This window comes from Bombina bombina, chromosome 4 (genome assembly GCF_027579735.1).
Source record: "Bombina bombina isolate aBomBom1 chromosome 4, aBomBom1.pri, whole genome shotgun sequence".
NCBI classification, from domain to species: Eukaryota; Metazoa; Chordata; class Amphibia; order Anura; family Bombinatoridae; genus Bombina; species Bombina bombina.
In genome coordinates this window covers 832,525,761-832,553,235 of record NC_069502.1, presented here as the reverse complement: position 1 = coordinate 832,553,235, position 27,475 = coordinate 832,525,761, and the positions used below count along the sequence as shown (strand labels likewise).

Below are 27,475 nucleotides of genomic sequence, written 5' to 3'. Positions count from 1 at the left end.
GAGATACTTCTTTCATAGCTTGGGGATTGTGAGTCCCACCCTGATGATTGACATATGTCACAGTTGTGATATTGTCTGTCTGAAAACAAATGAACGGTTCTCTCTTCAACAGAAGCCAAACCTGAAGAGCCCTGAAAATAGCACAGAGTTCTAAAATATAGATTGGTAACCTTGCCTCTTGAGATTTCCAAAAACCCTTGTGCTGTCAGAGATCCCCAGATAGCTCCCCAACCTAAAAGACTTGCATCTGTTGTAATCACAGTCCAGGTTGGACAAACAAAAGCCTCTTGAACTATATGATGGTGATCTAACCACCAAGTCAGAGAGAGTCAAACATTGGGATTTAAGGATATTAATTGTGATATCTTTGTATAATCCATGCACCATTGGTTCAGCATACAAAGCTGGAGAAGTCTCATATGAAAACCAGCAAAGGGGATTGTGTCTGATGCTGCAGTCATGAGACCTACAACTTCCATGCACATAGCTACTAAAGGGAATGATTGAGACTGAAGGTTCTGACAAGCTGAAACCAATTTTAATTGTCTCTTATCTGTTAGAGACAGAGTCATGGACACTGAATCTATCTGGAAACCTAAAAAGGTGACCCTTGTCTGAGTAATCAAATAACTTTTTGGTAAATTGATCCTCCAACCATGTCTGTGAATAAACAACACTAGCTGATTTGTGTGAGATTCTGCAGAATGTAAAGACTGAGCAAGTATCAAGATATCGTCCAAATAAGGAAACAATGCAATACCCCATTCTCTGATTACAGAGAGTAGGGCACCGAAAATTTTTGAAAAGATTATTGGAGCTGTCGCTAGGCCAAATGGAAGAGCGACAAATTGGTAATGCTTGTCTAGAAAAGAGAATCTCAGAAACTGATAGTGGTCTGGATGAATTGGAATATGAAAATATGCATCCTGTAAGTCTATCGTGGACATATAATGCCCTTGCAGATCAAAAGGCAGAATAGTCCTTATAGTCACCACTTTGAAAGTTGGCACTCTTACATAATGATTCAAAAATGAATTTTCTTTCTTTGGGACAATAAATAGATTTGAATCCTGAAACGGAACTGGCATGATTATCCCTGAAAGCTCCAGATTTGAAACACACTTCAGAAAAGCCTGAGCCTTTACTGGATTTGCTGGGATGCGTGAGAGAAAAAATCTTCTCACAGGAGGTCTTACTCTGAATCCTATTCCGTACCCTTGAGAGATAATACTCTGAATCCATTGATTTTGGACAGAATATGCCCAAATATTTTGGAAGAATCTTAATCTGTCCCTGAGCTGGAATGAGGACTGCACCTTCATGCAGACTTGGGGGCTGGTTTCGGTTTCTTAAATGGTTTGGATTTACTCCAACTTGAAGAAGGTTTCCAATTGGAACCAGATTCTTTGGGGGAAGGATTAGGTTTCTGTTCCTTATTTTGTTTAAAGGAATGAAAACTGTTAGAAGCTTTAGATTTACCCTTAGGTCTTTTATCCTGAGGCAAAAAAAAAACTCCCTTCCCACCAATGACAGTTGAAATAATCGAATCCAACTGAGAACCAAATAACTTATTACCTTAGAAAGAAAGAGATAGTAATCTAGACTTAGATACCATGTCAGCATTCCAATATTTGAGCCACAAAGCTCTTCTAGCTAAAATAGCTAAATACATAGATTTAACATCAATTTTAAAGATATCAAAAATGGCATAACAGATAAAATGATTAGTATGTTAAAGCAAGCAAACAATGCTAGACAAACCAGGATCCATTTCCTGTTGCGCTAAACTTTCCAACTAAAAGGTTGATGCAGCTGCAACATCAGCCATAGAAATGGCAGGCCTGAGAAGACCACCAGAATATAAATAAGCATTCCTTAGATAAGATTCAAGTTTCCTATCTAAAGGGTCTTTAAAAGAAGTACTATCTTCCATAGGAATAGTTGTACGTTTAGCAAGAGTAGAAATAGCCCCATCAACTTTGGGGATCTTTTGCCAAAACTACAATCTAACTGCTGGCAAAGGATACAATTTTTTAAACCTTGAAGAAGGAATAAAAGAAGTACCAGGCCTATTCCATTCCATAGAAATCATATCAGAAATAGCATTAGGAACTGGAAAAATCTCTGGAGTAACCACAGGAGGTTTATAAACAGAATTTAAACATTTACTAGTTTTAATATCAAGAGGACAAGTGTCCTCAATATCCAATGTAATCAACACCTCTTTTAACAAGGAATGGATATACTCCATTTTAAATAAATAAGTAGATTTGTCAGTGTCAATATCTGAGGAAGGATCTTCTGAATCAGATAGATCCTTATCAGAGGAGGATAATTCAGTATGTTGTCGGTCATTTAAAATTTCATCAACTTTATGAGAAGTTTTAAAAGACCTATTACGTTTATTAGAAGGCGGGATGGCAGACAAAGCCTTCTGAATCGCATCAGCAATAAAATCTTTCGTATTCACAGGTATATCATGTACATTAGATGTTGAAGGAACAACAGGCATTGTACTATTACTGATGGACACATTCTCTGCATGTAAAAGCTTATCATGACAACTTTTACATACCACAGCTGGAGATATAATCTCCACAAATTTACAACAGATGCACTAAGCTTTGATCAAACTTATCAGGCAGCAGAGTTCCAACAGTGGTTTCTGAGACAGGATCAGATTGAAACATCTTGCAAACGTAAGAGAAAAAAACAACATATAAAGCAAAATTATCAATCTCCTTATATGGCAGTTTCAAGAATGGGAAAAAAATGCAAACAGCATAGCCCTCTGACATAGAAAAAGGCAATAGGCATATAGGAATGGGGTTTTAAATAATAATAATAATTATTATTCTTTATTTATAAAGCGCCGACAGATTCTGCAGCGCTGCCCATGGGTACAAGGATAACAGTACAATGGAGAAACAATACGATAAGACACAAAATGTTACAGATAAAAACAGGGGGAACTGAGGGCCCTATTCCGTGGGAACTTACAATCTAGATGAAATTATTTTGTGCCAAGTATGACTCACAACGCAAACTGAAATTTTTTTGGTGCTAACAACATCCGGAAACGACACACTCACGTCATAGTAGACGCAACTTTGTGCAAGGAACTCGGCGTCAACAAAGACACTGGAAATTACGAATTTGCGTCATCGGACATACCTTTGCGCCAAAAAAATTATCGCGCCAAGAATGACGCAATAAACTTTGGCATTTTGCGCCCTCGCGAGCCTAATTTTGCCTGCAAAATTTAATGAAAAAGCAGTCAACTGAAAAAAGACTATACCCCAGGTAAGAAAAAATATTTTCCTAAATAATGTTTTTTCCCCAAATATGAAACTGATAGTCTGCAAAAGGAAGCGCATATCAACGTAGAAATCTTAGCACAAACTTACTTCACCACCTCCATAGGAGGCAAAATTTGTAAAACTGAATTGTGGGTGTGGTGAGGGGTGTATTTATAGGCATTTTGAGGTTTGGGAAACTTTGCCCCTCCTGGTAGGATTGTATATCCCATACGTCACTAGCTCATGGACTCTTGCCAATTACATGAAAGAAAACATAATTTATGCTTACCTGATAAATTCCTTTCTCCTGTAGTGTAGTCAGTCCACGGGTCATCCATTACTTATGGGATATTAACTCCTCCCCAACAGGAAGTGCAAGAGGATCACCCAAGCAGAGCTGCTATATAGCTCCTCCCCTCTACGTCACACCCAGTCATTCGACCGAAAACCAAACGAGAAAGGAGAAACTATAGGGTGCAGCGGTGACTGGAGTATAATTTAAAAATTTAGACCTGCCATAAAAAACAGGGCGGGCCGTGGACTGACTACACTACAGGAGAAAGGAATTTATCAGGTAAGCATAAATTATGTTTTCTCCTGTTAAGTGTAGTCAGTCCACGGGTCATCCATTACTTATGGGATACCAATACCAAAGCTAAAGTACACGGATGACGGGAGGGACAGGCAGGATCTTTATACGGAAGGAACCACTGCCTGAAGAACCTTTCTCCCAAAACAGCCTCCGAAGAAGCAAAAGTGTCAAATTTGTAAAATTTGGAAAAAGTATGAAGAGAAGACCAAGTTGCAGCCTTGCAAATCTGTTCAACAGAGGCCTCATTCTTAAAGGCCCAAGTGGAAGCCACAGCTCTAGTAGAATGAGCTGTAATCCTTTCAGGAGGTTGCTGTCCAGCAGTCTCATAGGCTAAACGTATTATGCTACGAAGCCAAAAGGATAGAGAGGTAGCAGATGCTTTTTGACCTCTCCTCTGTCCAGAATAAACGACCAACAGGGAAGAAGTTTGGCGAAAATCTTTAGTTGCCTGTAAATAAAATTTCAGGGCACGGACTACGTCTAGATTGTGCAGAAGTCGTTCCTTCTTTGAAGAAGGGTTAGGGCACAATGATGGAACAACAATCTCTTGATTGATATTCTTGTTAGTAACTACCTTAGGTAAGAACCCAGGTTTAGTACGCAGAACTACCTTATCTGAATGAAAAATCAGATAAGGGGAATCACAATGTAAGGCTGATAACTCAGAGACTCTACGAGCCGAGGAAATAGCCATTAAAAACAGAACTTTCCAAGATAACAGCTTGATATCAATGGAATGAAGGGGTTCAAACGGAACACCCTGTAAAACGTTAAGAACTAAATTTAAGCTCCACGGTGGAGCTACAGTCTTAAACACAGGCTTAATCCTAGCCAAAGCCTGACAAAAAGCCTGAACGTCTGGAACTTCTGACAGACGTTTGTGTAAAAGGATGGACAGAGCTGAGATCTGTCCCTTTAAAGAACTTGCAGATAAACCCTTTTCTAAACCTTCTTGTAGAAAAGACAATATCCTAGGAATCCTAACCTTACTCCATGAGTAGCTCTTGGATTCGCACCAGTGTAAGTATTTACGCCATATTTTATGGTAAATTTTCCTGGTAACAGGTTTCCTAGCCTGTATTAAGGTATCAATTACTGACTCCGAAAATCCACGCTTTGATAAAATCAAGCGTTCAATTTCCATGCAGTCAGCTTCAGAGAAATTAGATTTTGATGTTTGAAAGGACCCTGAATTAGAAGGTTCTGTCTCAGAGGCAGAGACCAAGGTGGACAGGATGACATGTCCACTAGATCTGCATACCAGGTCCTGTGTGGCCACGCAGGCGCTATTAGAATCACTGATGCTTTCTCCTGTTTGATCCTGGCAATCAAACGAGGAAGCATCGGGAAGGGTGGAAACACATAAGCCATCCTGAAGGTCCAAGGTGCTGTCAAGGCATCTATCAGGACCGCTCCCGGGTCCCTGGACCTGGACCCATAACAAGGAAGCTTGGCGTTCTGGCGAGACGCCATGAGATCCATATCTGGTTTGCCCCAACGTCGAAGTATTTGGGCAAAGACCTCCGGATGAAGTTCCCACTCCCCCGGATGAAAAGTCTGGCGACTTAGGAAATCCGCCTCCCAGTTCTCCACTCCTGGGATGTGGAGCGCTGACAGGTGGCAAGAGTGAGACTCTGCCCAGCGAATTATCTTTGATACTTCCATCATCGCTAGGGAACTCCTTGTCCCTCCCTGATGGTTGATGTAAGCCACAGTCGTGATGTTGTCCGACTGAAACCTGATGAACCTCAGAGTTGCTAACTGAGGCCAAGCCAGAAGGGCATTGAGAACTGCTCTCAATTCCAGAATGTTTATTGGAAGGAGACTCTCCTCTTGAGTCCATGATCCCTGAGCCTTCAGGGAATTCCAGACAGCGCCCCAACCTAGTAGGCTGGCGTCTGTTGTTACAATTGTCCAGTCTGGCCTGCTGAAGGGCATCCCCCTGGACAGATGTGGCCGAGAAAGCCACCATAGAAGAGAATCTCTGGTCTCTTGATCCAGATTTAGCGTAGGGGACAAATCTGAGTAATCCCCATTCCACTGACTTAGCATGCACAATTGCAGCGGTCTGAGGTGCAGGCGTGCAAAAGGAACTATGTCCATTGCCGCTACCATTAAGCCGATTACCTCCATGCATTGAGCCACTGACGGGTGTTGAATGGAATGAAGGACACGGCAAGCATTTAGAAGCTTTGTTAACCTGTCCTCTGTCAGGTAAATTTTCATTTCTACAGAAGGGAACTCTTGTGAGTGGTAAGAGAGAACTCTTCTCTTCGTTCACTTTCCACCCATGCGACCTTAGAAATGCCAGTACTAACTCTGTATGAGACTTGGCAGTTTGGAAGCTTGACGCTTGTATCAGAATGTCGTCTAGGTACGGAGCTACCGAAATTCCTCGCGGTCTTAGTACCGCCAGAAGAGAGCCCAGAACCTTTGTAAAGATTCTTGGAGCCGTAGCCAACCCGAAGGGAAGAGCTACAAACTGGTAATGCCTGTCTAGGAAGGCAAACCTTAGATACCGGTAATGTTCTCTGTGAATCGGTATGTGAAGGTAAGCATCCTTTAAATCCACTGTGGTCATGTACTGACCTCTTTCGATCATGGGTAAGATTGTCCGAATAGTTTCCATCTTGAACGATGGAACTCTTAGGAATTTGTTTAGGATCTTTAAATCCAATATTGGTCTGAAGGTTCCCTCTTTTTTGGGAACCACAAACAGATTTGAGTAAAACCCTTGTCCGTGTTCCGACCGCGGAACTGGGTGGATCACTCCCATTAGTAAAAGGTCTTGTACACAGCGTAGAAACGCCTCTTTCTTTATCTGGTTTGTTGACAACCTTGAAAGGTGAAATCTCCCTTGTGGAGGAGAAGCTTTGAAGTCCAGAAGATATCCCTGAGATATGATCTCCAACGCCCAGGGATCCTGGACATCTCTTGCCCAAGCCTGGGCGAAGAGAGAGAGTCTGCCCCCCACTAGATCCGTTTCCGGATCGGGGGCCCTCACTTCATGCTGTCTTAGGGGCAGCAGCAGGTTTTCTGGCCTGCTTGCCCTTGTTCCAGGTCTGGTTAGGTTTCCAGCCTTGTCTGTAGCGAGCAACAGCTCCTTCCTGTTTTGGAGCAGAGGAAGTTGATGCTGCTCCTGCCTTGAAGTTACGAAAGGCACGAAAATTAGACTGTCTAGCCCTAGGTTTGGCTCTGTCTTGAGGCAGGGCATGGCCTTTACCTCCCGTAATATCAGCGATAATTTCTTTCAAACCAGGCCCGAATAAAGTCTGCCCCTTGAAAGGTATGTTAAGTAATTTCGATTTAGAAGTTACATCAGCTGACCAGGATTTTAGCCACAGCGCTCTGCGTGCCTGAATGGCGAATCCGGAATTCTTAGCCGTAAGTTTAGTTAAATGTACTACGGCATCAGAAATAAATGAATTAGCTAGCTTAAGGGTTTTAAGCTTGTGTGAAATCTCATCTAATGGCGCTGAGTCAAGGGTCTCTTCCAGAGACTCAAACCAAAATGCTGCCGCAGCCGTGACAGGCGCAATGCATGCAAGGGGTTGTAATATAAAACCTTGTTGAACAAACATTTTCTTAAGGTAACCCTCTAACTTTTTATCCATTGGATCTGAAAAGGCACAACTATCCTCCACCGGGATAGTGGTACGCTTAGCTAAAGTAGAAACTGCTCCCTCCACCTTAGGGACCGTTTGCCATAAGTCCCGTGTGGTGGCGTCTATTGGAAACATTTTTCTGAATATAGGAGGGGGTGAGAAAGGCACACCGGGTCTATCCCACTCCTTAGTAACAATTTCAGTAAGTCTCTTAGGTATAGGAAAAACGTCAGTACTCGTCGGTACCGCAAAATATTTATCCAACCTACACATTTTCTCTGGGATTGCAACTGTGTTACAATCATTCAGAGCCGCTAACACCTCCCCTAGTAATACACAGAGGTTTTCCAGCTTAAACTTAAAATTTGAAATGTCTGAATCCAGTTTATTTGGATCAGATCCGTCACCCGCAGAATGAAGCTCTCCGTCCTCATGCTCTGCAAATTGTGACGCAGTATCAGACATGGCCCTAGCATTATCAGCGTACTCTGTTCTCATCCCAGATTGATCTCGTTTACCCCTAAGTTCTGGCAATTTAGACAAAACTTCAGTCATAACATTAGCCATGTCTTGTAGAGTGATTTGTAATGGCCGCCCTGATGTACTTGGCGTTACAATATCACGCACCTCCTGAGCGGGAGATGCAGGTACTGACACGTGAGGCAAGTTAGTCGGCATAACTTCCCCCTCGTTGTCTGGTGAATGTTGCTTAACATGTACAGATTGACTTTTATTTAAAGTAGCATCAATGCAATTAATACATAAATTTCTATTGGGCTCCACCTTGGCTTTTTAACATATTGCACAAAGAAATTCCTCTGTGTCAGACATGTTTAAACAAACTAGCAATTAGACTAGCAAGCTTGGAAATACTTTTCAACTAAATTTACAAGCAATATGTAAAACGTTACTGTGCCTTTAAGAAGCACACAAAAACTGTCACAGTTGAATAACAATGAACCGGATTAGTTATAGAAACAAATTTAGTAAAGGATTGCACTCATTAGCAATGGATGATTAACCCTTAATATCAGAAAAAACGGATAACAATTGAAAATATAAGCGTTTTTATCACAGTCAAAGCACAGTCTCACAGGTCTGCTGTGAGTGATTACCTCCCTCAAAACTAGTTTTGAAGACCCCTGAGCTCTGTGGAGACGTCCTGGATCATGCAGGGAGAAAAAGGCAGACTGTGACTGAATTTCTGATGCGTAGTAAAAGCGCCAAAATAGGCCCCTCCCACTCACACTACAACAGTGAGGGAAGCTCAGTAAACTGTTTTAATTTAAAACAAACGACAGCCATGTGGAAAATAACGCCCAAAACAATTTTTCACCAAGTACCTCAGATAATTAAACGATTTAACATGCCAGCAAACGTTTAAAATCTAATTTATGAAATGTCATTAAAAGCCTGCTGCTAGTCGCTCACACTGCAAGTTAGGCTAAAAGTTATATGCATACAGTATTTTCCCAGTGAAGTGCCATTCCCCAGAAATACTTAAGTGTAAAAATATATACATATCAGCCTGATACCAGTTGCTACTACTGCATTTAAGGCTGTACTTACATTATAATCGGTATTAGCAGTATTTTCTCAGTCAATTCCATTCCTTAGAAAATAATATACTGCAACATACCTCTTTGCAGGTGAACCTGCCCGCTGTCCCCTGATCTGAAGTTACCTTACTCCTCAGAATGGCCGAGAACAGCAAATGGATCTTAGTTACGTCCGCTAAGATCATACACAAAAACTCAGGTAGATTCTTCATCAAATTCTGCCTGAGAAGAAAACAACACACTCCGGTGCCGTTTAAAATAACAAACTTTTGATTGAAGATATAAAAACTAAGTTTAATCACCACAGTCCTCTCACACATCCTATCTATTAGTTGGGTGCAAGAGAATGACTGGGTGTGACGTAGAGGGGAGGAGCTATATAGCAGCTCTGCTTGGGTGATCCTCTTGCACTTCCTGTTGGGGAGGAGTTAATATCCCATAAGTAATGGATGACCCGTGGACTGACTACACTTAACAGGAGAAATAATGTTATTTTTTAGTTAAAAATATTTCTATTATTATTAATGTAATCATTTTCTCCATCCAATATTAAGCAATTGAACTGGAGATAGCTCACCTCCAAATAATTTCATTCACTTCAATGATCTATCTATGCATATCTGATGATATATAACAAAATCAGTAATGGTCTGATATAACTGGAAAAATAATTATCTTAAAACATTCTAAAAATAAAAACCATGATTTAAATCAGTCTTGCTGACTAGTAATTTAAATCAGGAGTTAAAAAATTTGATTTAAATAAAATACAACCTGGGGTCACCTCATAAATGCTTGAGGTGCAGAAGGGGCCTCAAAACAGCCCTAAAACTGTGCACCCCAGAGGATCACATGCAGTAATCAGCCCTTCATATTGTGTGGGTTACAACTATGTGTAACTCTCTGTACTTTGGATGTTAAGCTCTGATTTCTTTTAAAATGAGTTTTCTGATGCCTAATAAGAGTATTTTTCTGGATAAAACATTTTCCACATTTAGAACATGAAAATGCTTTCTCCCCTGTGTGAATTTTCTTATGCCTAATAAGAGTTGTTTTCTGAGTAAAACATTTCCCACAGTCAGAACATGAAAATCCTTTCACCCCTGTATGAATTTTCAAATGTGTAATGAGATTGCATTTCCGAGTAAAACATTTCCCACAGTCAAAACATGAAAACCCTTTCTCCCCAGTATGAATTTTCTGATGAGTGATAAGATTTGATTTCTGAGTAAAACATTTCCCACATTTAGAACATGAAAATCCTTTCTCCCCTGTATGAATTTCCTGATGACGAAAAAGATTTGGTTTCCGAGTAAAACATTTCCCACATATAGGACAGGAAAATGGCTTTTCTCCTGTATGAATTTTTAGATGATTAAAAAGATGTGATTTATTAAGAAAACATTTCCCACATTTAGAACATGAAAATCTTTTCTCCCCTTTCTCTCCAGTATGAATTTTCTGATGAATAATAAGAGTTCTTTTCTGAGTAAAACATTTTCCACAATCAAAACATGAAAATCCTTTCTCCCCTGTATGAATTTTCTGATGAGTGATAAGATTTGATTTCTGGGTAAAACATTTTCCACAGTCAGAACATGAAAATTCTTTCTCCCCTGTATGAATTTTCTGATGGTTAATAAGATTTGATTTCACAGAAAAACATTTTCCACAGTCAGAACATGAAAATCCTTTCTCCCCTGTGTGAATTTTCTGATGACGAATAAGATTTGATTTCTGAGTAAAACATTTCCCACATATAGTACATGAAAATGGCTTTTCTCCTGTATGAATTTTTAGATGTTTAGAAAGAAGTGCTTTCTTAAGAAAACATTTCCCACATTCAGAACATACATTTCCCATGTGGCTTCTTTGATTTTGAAGAAGATGTAAAGAAGCATCTGCACTCTGATTATGACGAGGATTATTGCAGTTTGTGAATTCACCTGTCAATAAGAAACACGATGGGAGTAATGTTATTATTAACATAATTATTTTATCATGAGAACATATAAACTGTTCTGATTTAGTCAGTCCCCTACCCTTGTAGAATACACTGTGACAACTAGATCTTTTCCCAGCTTCCTATCTAAGGCTTAAGGGCAGTTTATTAGACATTAGGGACTATTTCTAAGAATTCATAATAAACATATCTTTATAACTACTGCTTGACTCCATAACAATAAAAACAAAGACAATTGCCCCAGGTGGCTTAGTATACCAAAGCAATTTATAAAAGCTTCAACAGAGAGAAGAATTTCACTCACGTGTCAACTATACCTTCTGTGATAGTTAGCAGCACACTCAGGCAATTCTGTTATACCATATAGATGAGGAGGATTATTTAGATGAAAAGGCTTAAAAACCACAATGTAGCTAATCCAAAAAGATATCAATGTGTTACAAATCTCCAAAATAACATAAAAGCACCACAGTTAGTGAGTTAACTTAAACGGACTCTGAAACCAATTTTTTTATTTTGTGATTCAGATAGCATGCAATTTTAAATAACTTTCTAATTTACTCCTATTATCAAATGTTCTTCGTTCTCTTGCTATCTTTATTTGAAAAAGAAGGGATCTGAGCTAAGGAGCCAGCAAATTTTTGGTTCAGTACTCTGGGAAGTACTTGTTTATTGGTGGGTGAATTTATCCACCAATCAGCAAGAACAACCCAGGTTGTTCACCAAAAATGGACTGGCATCTAAACTTGCATTCTTGCTCTTTAAATAAAGATATCAAGAGAATGAAGAAAAATGGATAATAGGAGTAAATTAGAAAGTTGCTTAAAATTGCATGCTCTATCTGAATCACAAAAGAAAAAAATGTGGGTTCAGTGTCCCTTTAAAAAAAGGCTAAGAGCATTTACTTCACTGGAAAGAGGGTTATGTTTAAAAGCACTTTAATATGCAACATGACTGCTTATTGCTTATGTGCACAAAACATTCAGTTTTATTGTTTTAAAATGTTGCATTCATGACATACAGTATATAAACTCACCGGCCACTTTATTAGGTACACCTTGCTAGCACCGGGTTGGACCCACTTTTGCCTTCAGAACTTCCTTATTTCTTCATGACATAGATTCAACAAGGTGTTGGAAACATTCCTCAGACATTTTGGTCTATATTGACATGATAGCTGCAGATTTGTCGGCCGCACATCCATGATGCAAATGATAGCATGCAATTTTAAATAACTTTCTAATTTACTCCTATGTGACATGGTGCATTATCCTGCTAGATGTAGCCATCAGAAGATGGGTACACTGTAGTAATAAAGGGATGGACATGGTCAGCAACAATACTCAGGTAGGACTCATCAGACCAGGCAACGTTTTTCCAATCTTCTATTGTCCAAGTTTGGTGTGGCTGTGCAAATTGTAGCCTAAGTTTCCTGTTCTTAGCGGACAGGAGTGGCACCCAATATGGTCTTCTGCTGCTGTAGCCCATCTGCTTCAAGGTACAATGTGTTGTGCATTCAGAGATGGTATTCTGCATACCTTGGTTGTAACGAGTGGTTATTTGAGTTACTGTTGCCTTTCTATCATCTCAAACCAGTCTGCCCATTCTCCTCTGACCTCTAACATCAGCAAGGTATTTTCGTCCACACAACAGCAGCTCACTGGAAATTTTCTCTTTTTCAGACCATTCCCTGTAAACACTAGAAATGGTTGTGCATGAAAATCCCAGTAGATCAGCAGTTTTTTAAATACTCAGATCAGCCTGTCTGAACATGGCATGGTTGTTGGTGCCAAAGTCACTTAAATCCCCTTTCTTCCCCATTCTGATTCTCGGTTTAAACTTCAGCAAGTCGTCTTCACCACGTCTAGATGCCTTAATGCATTGAGTTGCTGCCATGTGATTGGCTGATTAGCAATTTGTGTTACCAAGCAATTGAACAGGAGTACCTAATAAATTGGCCGGTGAGTGTATTCTTTATTTGTAATGAAGACCAGATTATCATTTTATATAAAAAGTAATATATATGTAAAATAAACTATATTAGTGAACATACATGTCACACATGCACACTAACCTGTTTTCCACAGACTCATCACACACACTCATCTATGCCCTGTGTCCCACAGATACAGCTCACTTGTACCCTGCAAACCTCACACACATAAAACATAATTTATGTAAGAACTTACCTGATAAATTCATTTCTTTCATGTTGGCAAGAGTCCATGAGCTAGTGACATATGGGATATACAATCCTACCAGGAGGGGCAGAGTTTCCCAAACCTCAAAATGCCTATAAATACACCCCTCACCACACCCACAATTCAGTTTAACGAATAGCCAAGCAGTGGGGTGATAAAGAAAGGAGTAGAAAGCATCAACAAAGGAAATTTGGAAATAATTGTGCTTTATACCAAAAACATAATTTATGCTTACCTGATAAATTTATTTCTCTTGTAGTGTATTCAGTCCACGGGTCATCCATTACTTATGGGATTATATCTCCTTCCCAACAGGAAGTTGCAAGAGGAACACCCAAGCAGAGCTGCTATATAGCTCCTCCCCTCACATGTCATATCCAGTCATTCGACCGAAACAAGACAAGAAAGGAGAAACCATAGGGTGCAGTGGTGACTGGAGTTTTAATTAAAATTTAAATCTGCCTTAAAAGACAGGGCGGGCCGTGGACTGAATACACTACAAGAGAAATAAATTTATCAGGTAAGCATAAATTATGTTTTCTCTTGTTAAGTGTATTCAGTCCACGGGTCATCCATTACTTATGGGATACCAATACCAAAGCTAAAGTACACGGATGATGGGAGGGACAAGGCAGGAACTTAAACGGAAGGAACCCCTGCCTGTAGAACCTCTCTCCCAAAAACAGCCTCCGAAGAAGCAAAAGTGTCAAATTTGTAAAATTTTGAAAAAGTGTGAAGTGAAGACCAAGTTGCAGCCTTGCAAATCTGTTCAACAGAGGCCTCATTTTTAAAGGCCCAGGTGGAAGCCACAGCTCTAGTGGAATGAGCTGTAATTCTTTCAGGAGACTGCTGTCCAGCAGTCTCATAGGCTAAACGTATTATGCTACGAAGCCAAAAAGAGAGAGAGGTTGCTGAAGCTTTTTGACCTCTCCTCTGACCAGAGTACACGACAAACAGGGAAGAAGTTTGACGAAATTCTTTAGTTGCCTGTAAATAGAACTTCAGGGCACGGACTACGTCCAGATTATGCAAAAGTCGTTCCTTCTTTGAAGAAGGATTAGGACATAATGATGGAACAACAATCTCCTGATTGATATTCCTGTTAGAAACTACCTTAGGTAAAAAACATAATTTATGCTTACCTGATAAATTCCTTTCTTCTGTAGTGTGATCAGTCCACGGGTCATCATTACTTCTGGGATATTACTCCTCCCCAACAGGAAGTGCAAGAGGATTCACCCAGCAGAGTTGCATATAGCCCCTCCCCTCTACGTCACCCCCAGTCATTCGACCAAGGACAAAAACGAGAAAGGAGGAACCAAGGGTGTAGTGGTGACTGGAGTATAATTTAAAAATAAATACCTGCCTTAAAAACAGGGCGGGCCGTGGACTGATCACACTACAGAAGAAAGGAATTTATCAGGTAAGCATAAATTATGTTTTCTTCTGTTAAGTGTGATCAGTCCACGGGTCATCATTACTTCTGGGATACCAATACCAAAGCAAAAGTACACGGATGACGGGAGGGATAGGCAGGCTCTTTATACAGAAGGAACCACTGCCTGAAGAACCTTTCTCCCAAAAATAGCCTCCGAGGAAGCAAATGTGTCAAATTTGTAAAATTTGGAAAAAGTATGAAGTGAAGACCAAGTTGCAGCCTTGCAAATCTGTTCAACAGAGGCCTCATTCTTGAAGGCCCAAGTGGAAGCCACAGCTCTAGTAGAATGGGCTGTAATTCTTTCAGGAGGCTGCTGTCCAGCAGTCTCATAAGCTAAACGTATTATACTACGAAGCCAAAAAGAAAGAGAGGCTGCCGAAGCCTTTTGACCTCTCCTCTGTCCAGAGTACACAACAAACAGAGAAGACGTTTGTCGAAATTCCTTAGTTGCCTGCAAGTAAAATTTTAGGGCACGAACTACATCCAGATTATGTAGTAAGCGTTCCTTCTTTGAAGAAGGATTTGGACACAAAGAAGGAACAACAATCTCTTGATTGATATTCCTGTTAGTGACTACCTTGGGTAAGAACCCAGGTTTAGTACGCAGAACTACCTTATCCGAATGAAAAATCAAATAAGGAGAATCACAATGTAAGGCTGATAACTCAGAGACTCTTCGAGCCGAGGAAATAGCCATTAAAAATAGAACTTTCCAAGATAACAACTTTATATCAATGGAATGGAGGGGTTCAAACGGAACGCCCTGTAAAACGTTTAGAACAAGATTTAAACTCCATGGTGGAGCAACAGTCTTAAACACTGGCTTAATCCTCGCTAAAGCCTGACAAAAAGCCTGAACGTCTGGCACTTCTGACAGACGTTTGTGTAACAGAATAGACAGAGCTGAGATCTGTCCCTTTAATGAACTAGCAGATAAACCCTTTTCTAAACCTTCTTGTAGAAAAGACAATATCCTAGGAATCCTAACCTTACTCCAAGAGTAACCTTTGGATTCACACCAGTATAGGTATTTACGCCATATTTTATGGTAAATCTTTCTGGTAACAGGCTTCCTAGCCTGTATTAAGGTGTCAATAACTGACTCAGAAAACCCACGTTTTGATAAAATCAAACGTTCAATTTCCAAGCAGTCAGCTTCAGAGAAGTTAGATTTTGATGTTTGAAAGGACCCTGTATCAGAAGGTCCTGTGTCAGAGGTAGAGACCAAGGTGGACAGGATGACATGTCCACCAGGTCTGCATACCAAGTCCTGCGTGGCCATGCAGGTGCTATCAGAATCACTGATGCTCTCTCCTGTTTGATTCTGGCAATCAATCGAGGAAGCATCGGGAAGGGTGGAAACACATAAGCCATCCTGAAGTCCCAAGGTGCTGTCAGGGCATCTATTAGGACTGCTCCTGGATCCCTGGATCTGGACCCGTAGCGAGGAAGCTTGGCGTTCTGTCGAGACGCCATGAGATCTATCTCTGGTTTTCCCCAACGTCGAAGTATTTGGGCAAAGACCTCCGGATGAAGTTCCCACTCCCCCGGATGAAAAGTCTGACGACTTAAGAAATCCGCCTCCCAGTTTTCCACTCCCGGGATGTGGATTGCTGACAGGTGGCAAGAGTGAGACTCTGCCCAGCGAATTATCTTTGATACTTCCATCATTGCTAGGGAGCTTCTTGTCCCTCCCTGATGGTTGATGTAAGCTACAGTCGTGATGTTGTCCGACTGAAACCTGATGAACTCCCGAGTTGTCAACTGGGGCCAGGCCAGAAGGGCATTGAGAACTGCTCTCAATTCCAGAATGTTTATTGGCAGGAGACTCTCCTCCTGACTCCATTGTCCCTGAGCCTTCAGAGAATTCCAGACGGCACCCCAACCTAGAAGGCTGGCGTCTGTTGTTACAATTGTCCAGTCTGGTCTGCTGAATGGCATCCCCCTGGACAGATGTGGCCGAGAAAGCCACCATAGAAGAGAATTTCTGGTCTCTTGATCCAGATTCAGAGAAGGGGACAAGTCTGAGTAATCCCCATTCCACTGACTCAGCATGCACAATTGCAGTGGTCTGAGGTGTAAGCGGGCAAATGGCACTATGTCCATTGCCGCTACCATTAAGCCGATTACCTCCATGCATTGAGCCACCGATGGGTGTTGAATGGAATGAAGGGTGCGGCAAGCACTTTGAAGTCTTATTAACCTGTCTTCTGTCAGGTAAATTTTCATTTCTACAGAATCTATAAGAGTCCCCAGGAAGGGAACTCTTGTGAGTGGAACGAGTGAACTTTTCTTTTCGTTCACCTTCCATCCATGTGACCTTAGAAATGCCAGTACTAACTCTGTATGAGACTTGGCAGTTTGAAAGCTTGAAGCTTGTATCAGAATGTCGTCTAGGTAGGGAGCTACCGAAATTCCCCGCGGTCTTAGTACCGCCAGAAGAGCACCTAGAACCTTTGTGAAGATTCTTGGAGCTGTAGCCAATCCGAATGGAAGAGCTACAAACTGGTAATGTCTGTCTAGAAAGGCAAATCTTAGATACCGGTAATGATCTTTGTGAATCGGTATGTGAAGGTAAGCATCCTTTAAGTCCACTGTGGTCATGTACTGACCCTCTTGGATCATAGGTAAAATTGTCCGGATAGTCTCCATTTTGAATGATGGAACTCTTAGGAATTTGTTTAGGATCTTTAAATCCAGGATTGGTCTGAAAGTTCCTTCTTTTTTGGGAACCACAAACAGATTTGAGTAAAACCCTTTTCCCTGTTCCAACCGTGGAACTGGATGGATTACTCCCATTAACAATAGTTCTTGTATACAGCGCTGAAACGCTTCTTTCTTTGTTTGGTCTGTCGACAACCTTGACAGATGAAATCTCTCTCTTGGAGGAGAGTGTTTGAAGTCCAGAAGGTATCCCTGAGATATTATCTCTAGCGCCCAGGGATCCTGGACATCTCTTGCCCAAGCCTGGGCGAAGAGAGAAAGTCTGCCCCCCACTAGATCCGATCCCGGATCGGGGGCCCTCAATTCATGCTGTTTTAGTGGCAACAGCAGGTTTCCTGGCCTGCTTGCCCTTGTTCCAGGACTGGTTAGGTCTCCAGCCTTGTCTGTAGCGAGCACCAGATCCTTCTTGTTTTGGAGTAGTGGAAGTTGATGCTGCTCCTGCTTTGAAATTCCGAAAGGAACGAAAATTAGACTGTCTAGCCTTAGGTTTAGCTTTGTCTTGAGGTAGGGCGTGGCCCTTACCTCCTGTAATGTCAGCGATAATTTCTTTCAAACCAGGCCCAAATAAGGTCTGTCCCTTGAAAGGTATATTAAGTAATTTGGACTTAGAAGTTACATCAGCTGACCAGGATTTTAGCCACAGTGCTCTGCGCGCCTGAATGGCGAATCCGGAATTCTTAGCCGTAAGTTTAATTAAATGTACTACGGCTTCCGAAATGAAAGAATTAGATAGCTTAAGTACTCTAAGCCTGTCTGAAATGTCGTCCAGCGTAGCTGAACTAAGATTCTCTTCTAGAGACTCAATCCAGAATGCCGCTGCAGCCGTGATCGGCGCAATGCATGCAAGGGGTTGCAATATAAAACCTTGTTGAACAAACATTTTCTTAAGGTAACCCTCTAATTTTTTATCCATTGGATCAGAAAAGGCACAGCTATCCTCCACCGGGATAGTGGTACGCTTAGCTAAAGTAGAAACTGCTCCCTCCACCTTAGGGACCGTTTGCCATAAGTCCCGCGTGGTGGCGTCTATCGGAAACATCTTTCTAAATATCGGAGGGGGTGAGAACGGCACACCGGGTCTATCCCACTCCTTAGTAATAATTTCAGTTAGTCTCTTAGGTATAGGAAAAACGTCAGTACTTGTTGGTACAGCAAAATATTTATCCAATCTACACATTTTCTCTGGTATTGCAACTGTGTTACAATCATTCAGGGCCGCTAACACCTCCCCTAGTAAAACACGGAGGTTTTCCAGCTTAAATTTAAAATTTGAAATATCTGAATCCAATCTGTTTGGATCAGAACCGTCAGCTGCAGAATGAAGCTCTCCGTCCTCATGTTCTGCAAGTTGTGACGCAGTATCTGACATGGCTCTAACATTATCAGCGCACTCTGTTCTCACCCCAGAGTGATCTCGCTTGCCCCTTAGTTCTGGTAATTTAGCCAAAACCTCAGTCATAACAGTAGCCATATCTTGTAATGTTATTTGTAATGGCCGCCCAGATGTACTTGGCGTCGCCATATCGCGCACGTCCCGGGCGGGAGATGCAGGTACTGTCACGTGAGGCGAGTTAGTCGGCATAACTCTCCCCTCGTTGTTTGGTGAAATTTGTTCAATTTGTACAGATTGACTTTTACTTAATGTAGCATCAATACAGTTAGTACATAAATTTCTATTGGGCTCCACCTTGGCTTTAGTACAAATAGTACAGGTCTCATCTTCTGAATCAGACATGTTTAACAAACTAGCAAATAAACTTGCAATTTGGAAATATTATACAATAAAATTACAATGAAAAAAACGAACTGTGCTTGAAAAGCACTGAGTAAATATAACAGATGAAATCAATCAGCTTTTTAAAACCAAATGTAACTTAGCAAAGGATTGTATCCGGTAGCAAGAAATAACTAACCCTGAGGCATAAAAAAGTTAAAGATAAACGTTTTTTATCACAGTCAACTACAATCTTACAGCTCTGTTAGATTACTTCCCTCAAATTAGCTTTGAAGCTCCCTGGGTTCTGTAGAGATAAACCGGAACATGCAGGAAAAACAATGAGCTTAGACTGAAATTTTTTGATGCGTAGCAAAAAGCGCCAAAAAGGTCCCACCCCCTCACACACAACAGTGAGAGAGATTAAGCAACTGTCATAATTAGATCCAGCAACTGCCAAGTGGAAAAATAGTGCCCAAACATTTTATTCACCCAGTACCTCAGAAAATGAAAACGATTTTACATTCCAGCAAAAACGTTTAACATAATTAAGAGTTATTAAAAAGCCTATTGTATTCCTATTAGGCTAAAATCTTACATACACAGTGTAATTCCAGAGAAGTACCATTCTCCAGAAAACAAAAATGTAAATTATACATACATGATATAATGTCGGTATGGCAGTATTTTCTCAGCAATTCCATTGTTAGAAATAAAAACTGCTACATACCTCTTTGCAGGATAAACTGCCCGCTGCCCCCTGATCTGAAGTTACCTCTCCTCAGATGGCCGAGAACAGCAATATGATCTTAACAACTCCGGCTAAAATCATAGTAAAAAAAACTCTGGTAGATTCTTCTTCAAACTCTACCAGAGAAGGAATAACACGCTCCGGTGCTATTAAAAAATAACAAACTTTTGATTGAAGAAATAAAACTAAATAAAATCACCATAGTCCTCTCACACATCCTATCTAGTCGTTGGGTGCAAGAGAATGACTGGGGGTGACGTAGAGGGGAGGGGCTATATGCAACTCTGCTGGGTGAATCCTCTTGCACTTCCTGTTGGGGAGGAGTAATATCCCAGAAGTAATGATGACCCGTGGACTGATCACACTTAACAGAAGAAACCCAGGTTTAGTACGCAGAACTACCTTGTCTGAATGGAAAATCAGATAAGGAGAATCACAATGTAAGGCTGACAACTCAGAGACTCTTCGAGCCGAGGAAATAGCCATCAAAAACAGAAATTTCCAAGATAAAAGCTTAATATCAATGGAATGAAGGGGTTCAAACGGAACCCCTTGAAGAACTTTAAGAACCAAATTTAAGCTCCACGGAGGAGCCACAGTCTTAAACACAGGCTTAATCCTAGCCAAAGCCTGACAAAAGGCCTGGACATCTGGAACTTCTGCCAGACGTTTGTGTAAGAGAATAGACAGAGCAGAAATCTGTCCCTTTAACGAACTAGAAGATAAACCCTTTTCTAAACCTTCTTGTAGAAAAGACAAAATCCTAGGAATCCTAACCTTACTCCATGAGTAACCCTTGGATTCGCACCAATATAAATATTTACGCCATATCTTATGGTAAATTTTCCTGGTAGCAGGCTTCCGTGCCTGTATTAAGGTATCAATAACTGACTCCGAGAAGCCACGCTTTGATAGAATCAAGCGTTCAATCTCCATGCAGTCAGCCTCAGAGAAATTAGATTTGGATGTTTGAAAGGGCCTTGTATTAGATGGTCCTGCCTCAGAGGTAGAAACCACGGTGGACAGGACGACATGTCCACTAGGTCTGCATACCAGGTCCTGCGTGGCCATGCAGGCGCTATCAGAATCACTGATGCTCTCTCCTGTTTGATCTTGGCAATCAGCCGAGGAAGCATCGGAAATGGTGGAAACACATAAGCCATGTTGAAAACCCAAGGGGCTGTCAGAGCATCTATCAGCGCCGCTCCCGGGTCCCTGGACCTGGATCCGTAACAAGGAAGCTTGGCGTTCTGGCGAGACGCCATGAGATCCAGATCTGGTTTGCCCCAACGATGAATCAGTTGAGCGAAGACCTCCGGATGAAGTTCCCACTCTCCCGGATGAAAAGTCTGGCGTTCAGGGAGTTCCAGACTGCGCCCCAACCTAGAAGGCTGGCATCTGTTGTTACAATCGTCCAATCTGGCCTGCGAAAGGTCATACCCTTGGACAGATGGACCCGAGAAAGCCACCAGAGAAGAGAATCTCTGGTCTCTTGGTCCAGATATAGCAGAGGGGACAAATCTGAGTAATCCCCATTCCACTGACTTAGCATGCATAATTGCAGCGGTCTGAGATGCAGGCGTGCAAATGGCACTATGTCTATTGCCGCTACCATTAAGCCGATTACTTCCATGCACTGAGCCACTGACGGGCGTGGAATGGAATGAAGGACAAGGCAAGCATTTAGAAGCTTTGATAACCTGGACTCCGTCAGGTAAATTTTCATGTCTACAGAATCTATAAGAGTCCCTAGAACGGAGACTCTTGTGAGTGGTGATAGAGAACTCTTTTCCACGTTCACTTTCCACCCATGCTACCTCAGAAATGCCAGAACTATCTCTGTATGAGACTTGGCCATTTGAAAGCTTGACGCCTGTATCAGGATGTCGTCTAGATATGGAGCCACCGCTATGCCTCGCGGTCTTAGAACCGCCAGAAGTGAGCCCAGAACCTTTGTAAAGATTCTCGGGGCCGTAGCCAACCCGAAGGGAAGAGCTACAAACTTGTAATGCCTGTCTAGAAAGGCAAATCTTAGGTACCGATAATGATCTTTGTGAATCGGTATATGACGGTAGGCATCCTTTAAGTCTACCGTGGTCATGTATTGAGCCTCTTGGATCATGGGTAGGATGGTTCGAATAGTTTCCATTTTGAATGATGGAACTCTTAGGAATTTGTTTAAGATTTTTAGGTCCAAGATTGGTCTTAAGGTTCCCTCTTTCTTGGGAACCACAAACAGATTTGAGTAAAACCCTTGCCCTTGTTCCGTCCGCGGAACTGGGTGGATCACCCCCATTACTAAGAGGTCTTGCACACAGCGTAGAAATGCCTCTTTCTTTATTTGGTTTGCTGATAACCTTGAAAGATGAAATCTCCCTTGTGGAGGAGATGCTTTGAAGTCCAGAAGATATCCCTGAGATAAGATCTCCAACGCCCAGGGATCCTGGATATCTCTTGCCCAAGCCTGGGCGAAGAGAGATAGTCTGCCCCCCACTATCTGTATCCGGATAGGGGGCCCTCTCTTCATGCTGTCTTAGGGGCAGAAGTAGGCTTTCTGGCCTGCTTGCCCTTGTTCCAGGGCTGGTTAGCTTTCCAGCCCTGTCTGTAACGAGCAACAGGTCCTTCCTGTTTTGGAGCGGAGGAAGTTGATGCTGCTCCTGCCTTGAAGTTACGAAAGGCACGAAAATTAGACTGTTTGGCCTTTGATTTGGCCCTGTCCTGAGGAAGAGTATGACCCTTACCTCCAGTAATGTCAGCAATAATTTCTTTCAAGCCGGGCCCGAATAAGGTCTGCCCTTTGAAAGGAATATTAAGCAATTTAGATTTAGAAGTCACGTCAGCTGACCAGGATTTAAGCCATCGCGCTCTGCGCGCCTGGATGGCAAATCCGGAGTTCTTAGCCGTTAGTTTGGTTAAATGTACAACGACATCAGAAACAAATGCATTAGCTAGCTTAAGTGCTTTAAGCTTGGCCATAATCTCATCCAATGGAGCTGTGTGAATGGCCTCTTCCAGAGACTCAAACCAGAATGCCGCAGCAGCAGTGACAGGCGCAATGCATGCAAGGGGCTGTAAGATAAAACCTTGTTGAACAAACATTTTCTTAAGGTAACCTTCTAATTTTTTATCCATTGGATCCGAAAAAGCACAACTATCCTCCACCGGGATAGTGGTACGTTTAGCTAAAGTAGAAACTGCTCCCTCCACCTTAGGGACCGTCTGCCATAAGTCTCGTGTGGTGGCGTCTATTGGGAACATTTTTCTAAATATCGGAGGTGGGGAAAAGGGCACACCGGGTCTATCCCACTCCTTGCTAATAATTTCTGTAAGCCTTTTAGGTATAGGAAAAAGGTCAGTACACACCGGTACCGCAAAGTATCTATCCAACCTACATACTTTCTCTGGAATTGCAACCGTGTTACAATCATTCAGAGCCGCTAATACCACCCTAGCAATACGCGGAGGTTCTCAAGCTTAAATTTAAAATTAGAAATCTCTGAATCCGGTCTCCCTGGATCAGATCCGTCACCCACAGAATGAAGTTCTCCGTCCTCATGTTCTGCAAATTGTGACGCATTATCAGACATGGCTCTCACATCATCAGCGCGCTCTGTCCTTAACCCAGAACTATCGCGCTTGCCTCTTAATTCAGGTAATTTAGATAATACCTCTGTCATAACAGCAGCCATGTCTTGCAAAGTGATTTGTATGGGCCTCTCTGATGTACTTGGCGCCACAATATCACGCGCCTCCTGAGCGGGAGGCGAAGGTACTGACACGTGAGGAGAGTTAGCCGGCATAACTTCCCCCTCGTTGTCTGGTGATAATTTCTTTACAGATATAGATTGACTTTTATTCAAAGTGACATCAATACATTTAGTACACATATTTCTATGGGGCTCCACATTGGCCTTTAAACATAGTGAACAAACAGATTCATCTGTGTCAGACATGTTTAAACAGACTCGCAATGAGACTAGCAAGCTTGGAAAATCCTTTCAAATAAATTTACAAGCAATATAAAAAACGCTACTGCGCCTTTAAGAATCACAAAAAAATCGTCACAGTTGAAATAACAATGAACCAAATCAGTTATAGCAACCAAATTTTCACAGTAAATGTATTAAGTTAGCAAAGTATTGCACCCACTAGCAAATGGATGATTAACCCCTTAATACCCAAAAAACGGATAATCAATTTAACAATTAACGTTTTTATCACAGTCAAACACACTGTCACAGGTCTGCTGTGACTGATTACCTCCCTCAAAATGACTTTTGAAGACCCCTGAGCTCTCTAGAGACGTCCTGGATCAAGGAGGAAGAAGCAGGAAAACTGAATTTTTACTGCGCAAAAAAACGCTAAAATAGGCTCCTCCCACTCCTATTACAACAGTGGGAAACCTCAGTTAACCGTTTCTATGTAGAAATAAACAACAGCCATGTGGAAAATCATGCCCCAAAGATTTATCACCAAAGTACCTCACAAAAAACGAATAACATGCCAGTAAACGTTTTAAACATACACTTTAAAAGTTAGGTAGTGTTATTAATAAGCCTGCTACCAGTCGCTTCTACTGCAGTTAAGGCTTATACAATACTTCAGTATTAACAGTATTTTCTTAGTCAAATTCCATTCCTTAGAAAAGTACTTATTATACATATATTCATCAGCCTGATACCAGTCGCTGCTGCATTTAAGGCTGTACTTACATTACATCGGTATCAGCAGTATTTTCTTAGTCAATTCCATTCCTTAGAAAAATAATTTACTGCACATACCTTGTTTGCAGGATTCCCCACACACTATTCCCTTTCTGAAAGTTACCCCACTCCTCAGAATGTGCGAGAACAGCCAGTGGATCTTAGTTACTTCTGCTAAGATCATAGAAAACGCAGGCAGATTCTTCTTCCAAATACTGCCTGAGAGCAAACAGCACACTCCGGTGCCATTTAAAATAAACTTTTGATTGAAGAAATAAACTAAGTATAAAAAACACCACAGACCTCTCACAACGTCCTATCTAGTTGAGTTGCAAGAGAATGACTGGGTATGACATGTGAGGGGAGGAGCTATATAGCAGCTCTGCTTGGGTGATCCTCTTGCAACTTCCTGTTGGGAAGGAGATATAATCCCATAAGTAATGGATGACCCGTGGACTGAATACACTTAACAAGAGAAAATCATAACCACCATAAAAAGGGTGGGCCTCATGGACTCTTGCCAATATGAAAGAAATGAATTTATCAGTTACGTTCTTACATAAATTATGTTTTCTTTCATGTAATTGGCAAGAGTCCATGAGCTAGTGACATATGGGATATCAATACCCAAGATGTGGAGTCTTCCACTCAAGAGTCACTAGAGAGGGAGGGAATAAAAATAAAAACAGCCAAATTCCGCTGAAAAAATTAATCCACAACCCAAAAAAATAAGTTTATTTAATTTTTGAAAGAAAAAAGCTTAAAACAAAGGCAGAAGAATCAAACTGAAACAGCTGCCTGAAGAACTTTCCTACCAAAAACTGCTTCCAAAGAAGCAAATACATCAAAACGGTAGAATTTAGTAAATGTATGTAAAGAGGACCAAGTCGCTGCTTTGCAAATCTGATCAACTGAAGCTTCATTCTTAAAAGCCCAAGAAGTGGAGACTGATCTAGTAGAATGAGCTGTAATTCTCTGAGGCGGGGCCTGACCCGACTCCAAATAAGCTTGATGAATCAAAAGTTTCAACCAAGAAGCCAAGGAAATAGCAGAAGCCTTCTGACCTTTCTTAGGACCAGAAAATAAAACAAATAGACTGGAAGTCTTCCTGAAATCTTTAGTAGCTTCCACATAATATTTCAAAGCTCTTACCACATCCAAAGAATGTAAGGATCTTTGCAAAGAATTCTTAGGATTAGGACACAAGGAAGGGACAACAATTCAATTTCTCTATTAATGTTGTTAGAATGCACAACCTTAGGTAAAAATTGAAAAGAAGTCCGCAAAACTGCCTTATCCTGATGAAAAATCAGAAAAGGAGACTCACAAGAAAGAGCAGATAGCTCAGAAACTCTTCTAGCAGAAGAGATAGCCAAAAGGAATAACATTTTCCAAGAAAGTAGTTTAATGTCCAAAGAATGCATAGGCTCAAATGGAGGAGCCTGTAAATCCTTCAGAACCAAATTAAAACTCCAAGGAGGAGAAATTGATTTAATGACAGGCTTAATACGAACTAAAGCCTGTACAAAACAGTGAATATCAGGAAGTATAGCAATCTTTCTGTGAAATAAAACAGAAAGAGCGGAGATTTGTCCTTTCAAGGAACTTGCAGACAAACCCTTATCCAAACCATCCTGAAGGAACTGTAAAATTCTAGGAATTCTAAAAGAATGCCAGGAGAATTTATGAGAAGAACACCATGAAATGTAAGTCTTCCAAACTCTATAATAAATCTTTCTAGAGACAGATTTAGGAGCTTGTAACATAGTATTAATCACTGAGTCAGAGAAACCTCTATGACTTAGAACTAAGCGTTCAATTTCCATATCTTCAAATTTAATGATTTGAGATCCTGATGGAAAAACGGACCTTGAGATAGTAGGTCTGGCCGTAACTGAAGTGGCCAAGGCGGGCAACTGGACATCCGAACCAGATCCGCATACCAAAACCTGTGTGGCCATGCTGGAGCCACCAGCAACACAAAAGACTGTTCCATGATGATTTTGGAGATCACTCTTGGAAGGAGAACTAGAGGCGGGAAGATGTAAGCAGGATGATAACACTAAGGAAGTGTCAGTGCATCCACTGCTTCCGCCTGTATATCCATAGACCTGGACAGGTATCTGGGAAGTTTCTTGTTTAGATGAGAGGCCATGAGATCTATCTCTGGAAGATCCCACATCCGAACAATCTGAGAAAACACATCTGGATGGAGAGACCACTCCCCTGGATGTAAAGTCTGGCGGCTGAGATAATCTGCCTCCCAATTGTCTACACCTGGGATATGCACCGCAGAGATTAGACAGGAGTTGGATTCCGCCCAAGCAAGTATCCCAGATACTTCTTTCATAGCTTGGGGACTGTGAGTCCCACCCTGATGATTGTTGACTGACCACAGTTGTGATATTGTCTGTCTGAAAACAAATGAATGGTTCTCTCTTTAGCAGAGGCCAAAACTGAAGAGCCCTGAGAATTGCACGGAGTTCTAAAATATTTATTGGTAATCTCGCCTCTTGAGATTTCCAAACCCCTTGTGCTGTCAGAGATCCCCAAACAGCTCCCCAACCTGAAAGACTTGCATCTGTTGAGATCACAGTCCAGGTTGGCCGAACAAAAGAGGCCCCTTGAACCAAACGATGGTGATCTATCCACCATGTCAGAGAGTGTCGTACAATGGGATTCAAGGATATTAATTGTGATATCTTTGTATAATCCCTGCACCATTGATTCAGCATGCAAAGCTGTAGAGGTCTCATGTGAAAACGAGCAAAGGGGATAGCGTCCGATGCTGCAGTCATGAGACCTAAAACTTCCATGCACATAGCCACTGAAGGGAATGACTGAGACTGAAGGTGTCGGCATGCTGTGACCAATTTTAAACATCTCTTGTCTGAATCTATCTGGAAGCCTAAAAAGGTGACCCTTG

At 41.5% G+C, this 27,475-nt stretch overlaps 1 protein-coding gene across 4 annotated transcripts in view; it reads right to left on the bottom strand.

The window, feature by feature from the left end:
- LOC128657177 (oocyte zinc finger protein XlCOF7.1) overlaps positions 1–27,475 on the bottom strand; it is a 221,488-nt gene that overhangs the window by 19,188 nt on the left and 174,825 nt on the right. The window contains exon 8 of one of the 4 annotated variants that reach the window (XM_053711425.1): positions 10,910–11,001. The exons of the other annotated variants lie outside the window; for them this stretch is intronic. Coding sequence (XP_053567400.1) covers positions 10,910–11,001 — 92 coding nt within the window. The remainder of the gene's footprint in view (positions 1–10,909; positions 11,002–27,475) is intronic. 4 annotated transcript variants of the gene reach the window in all.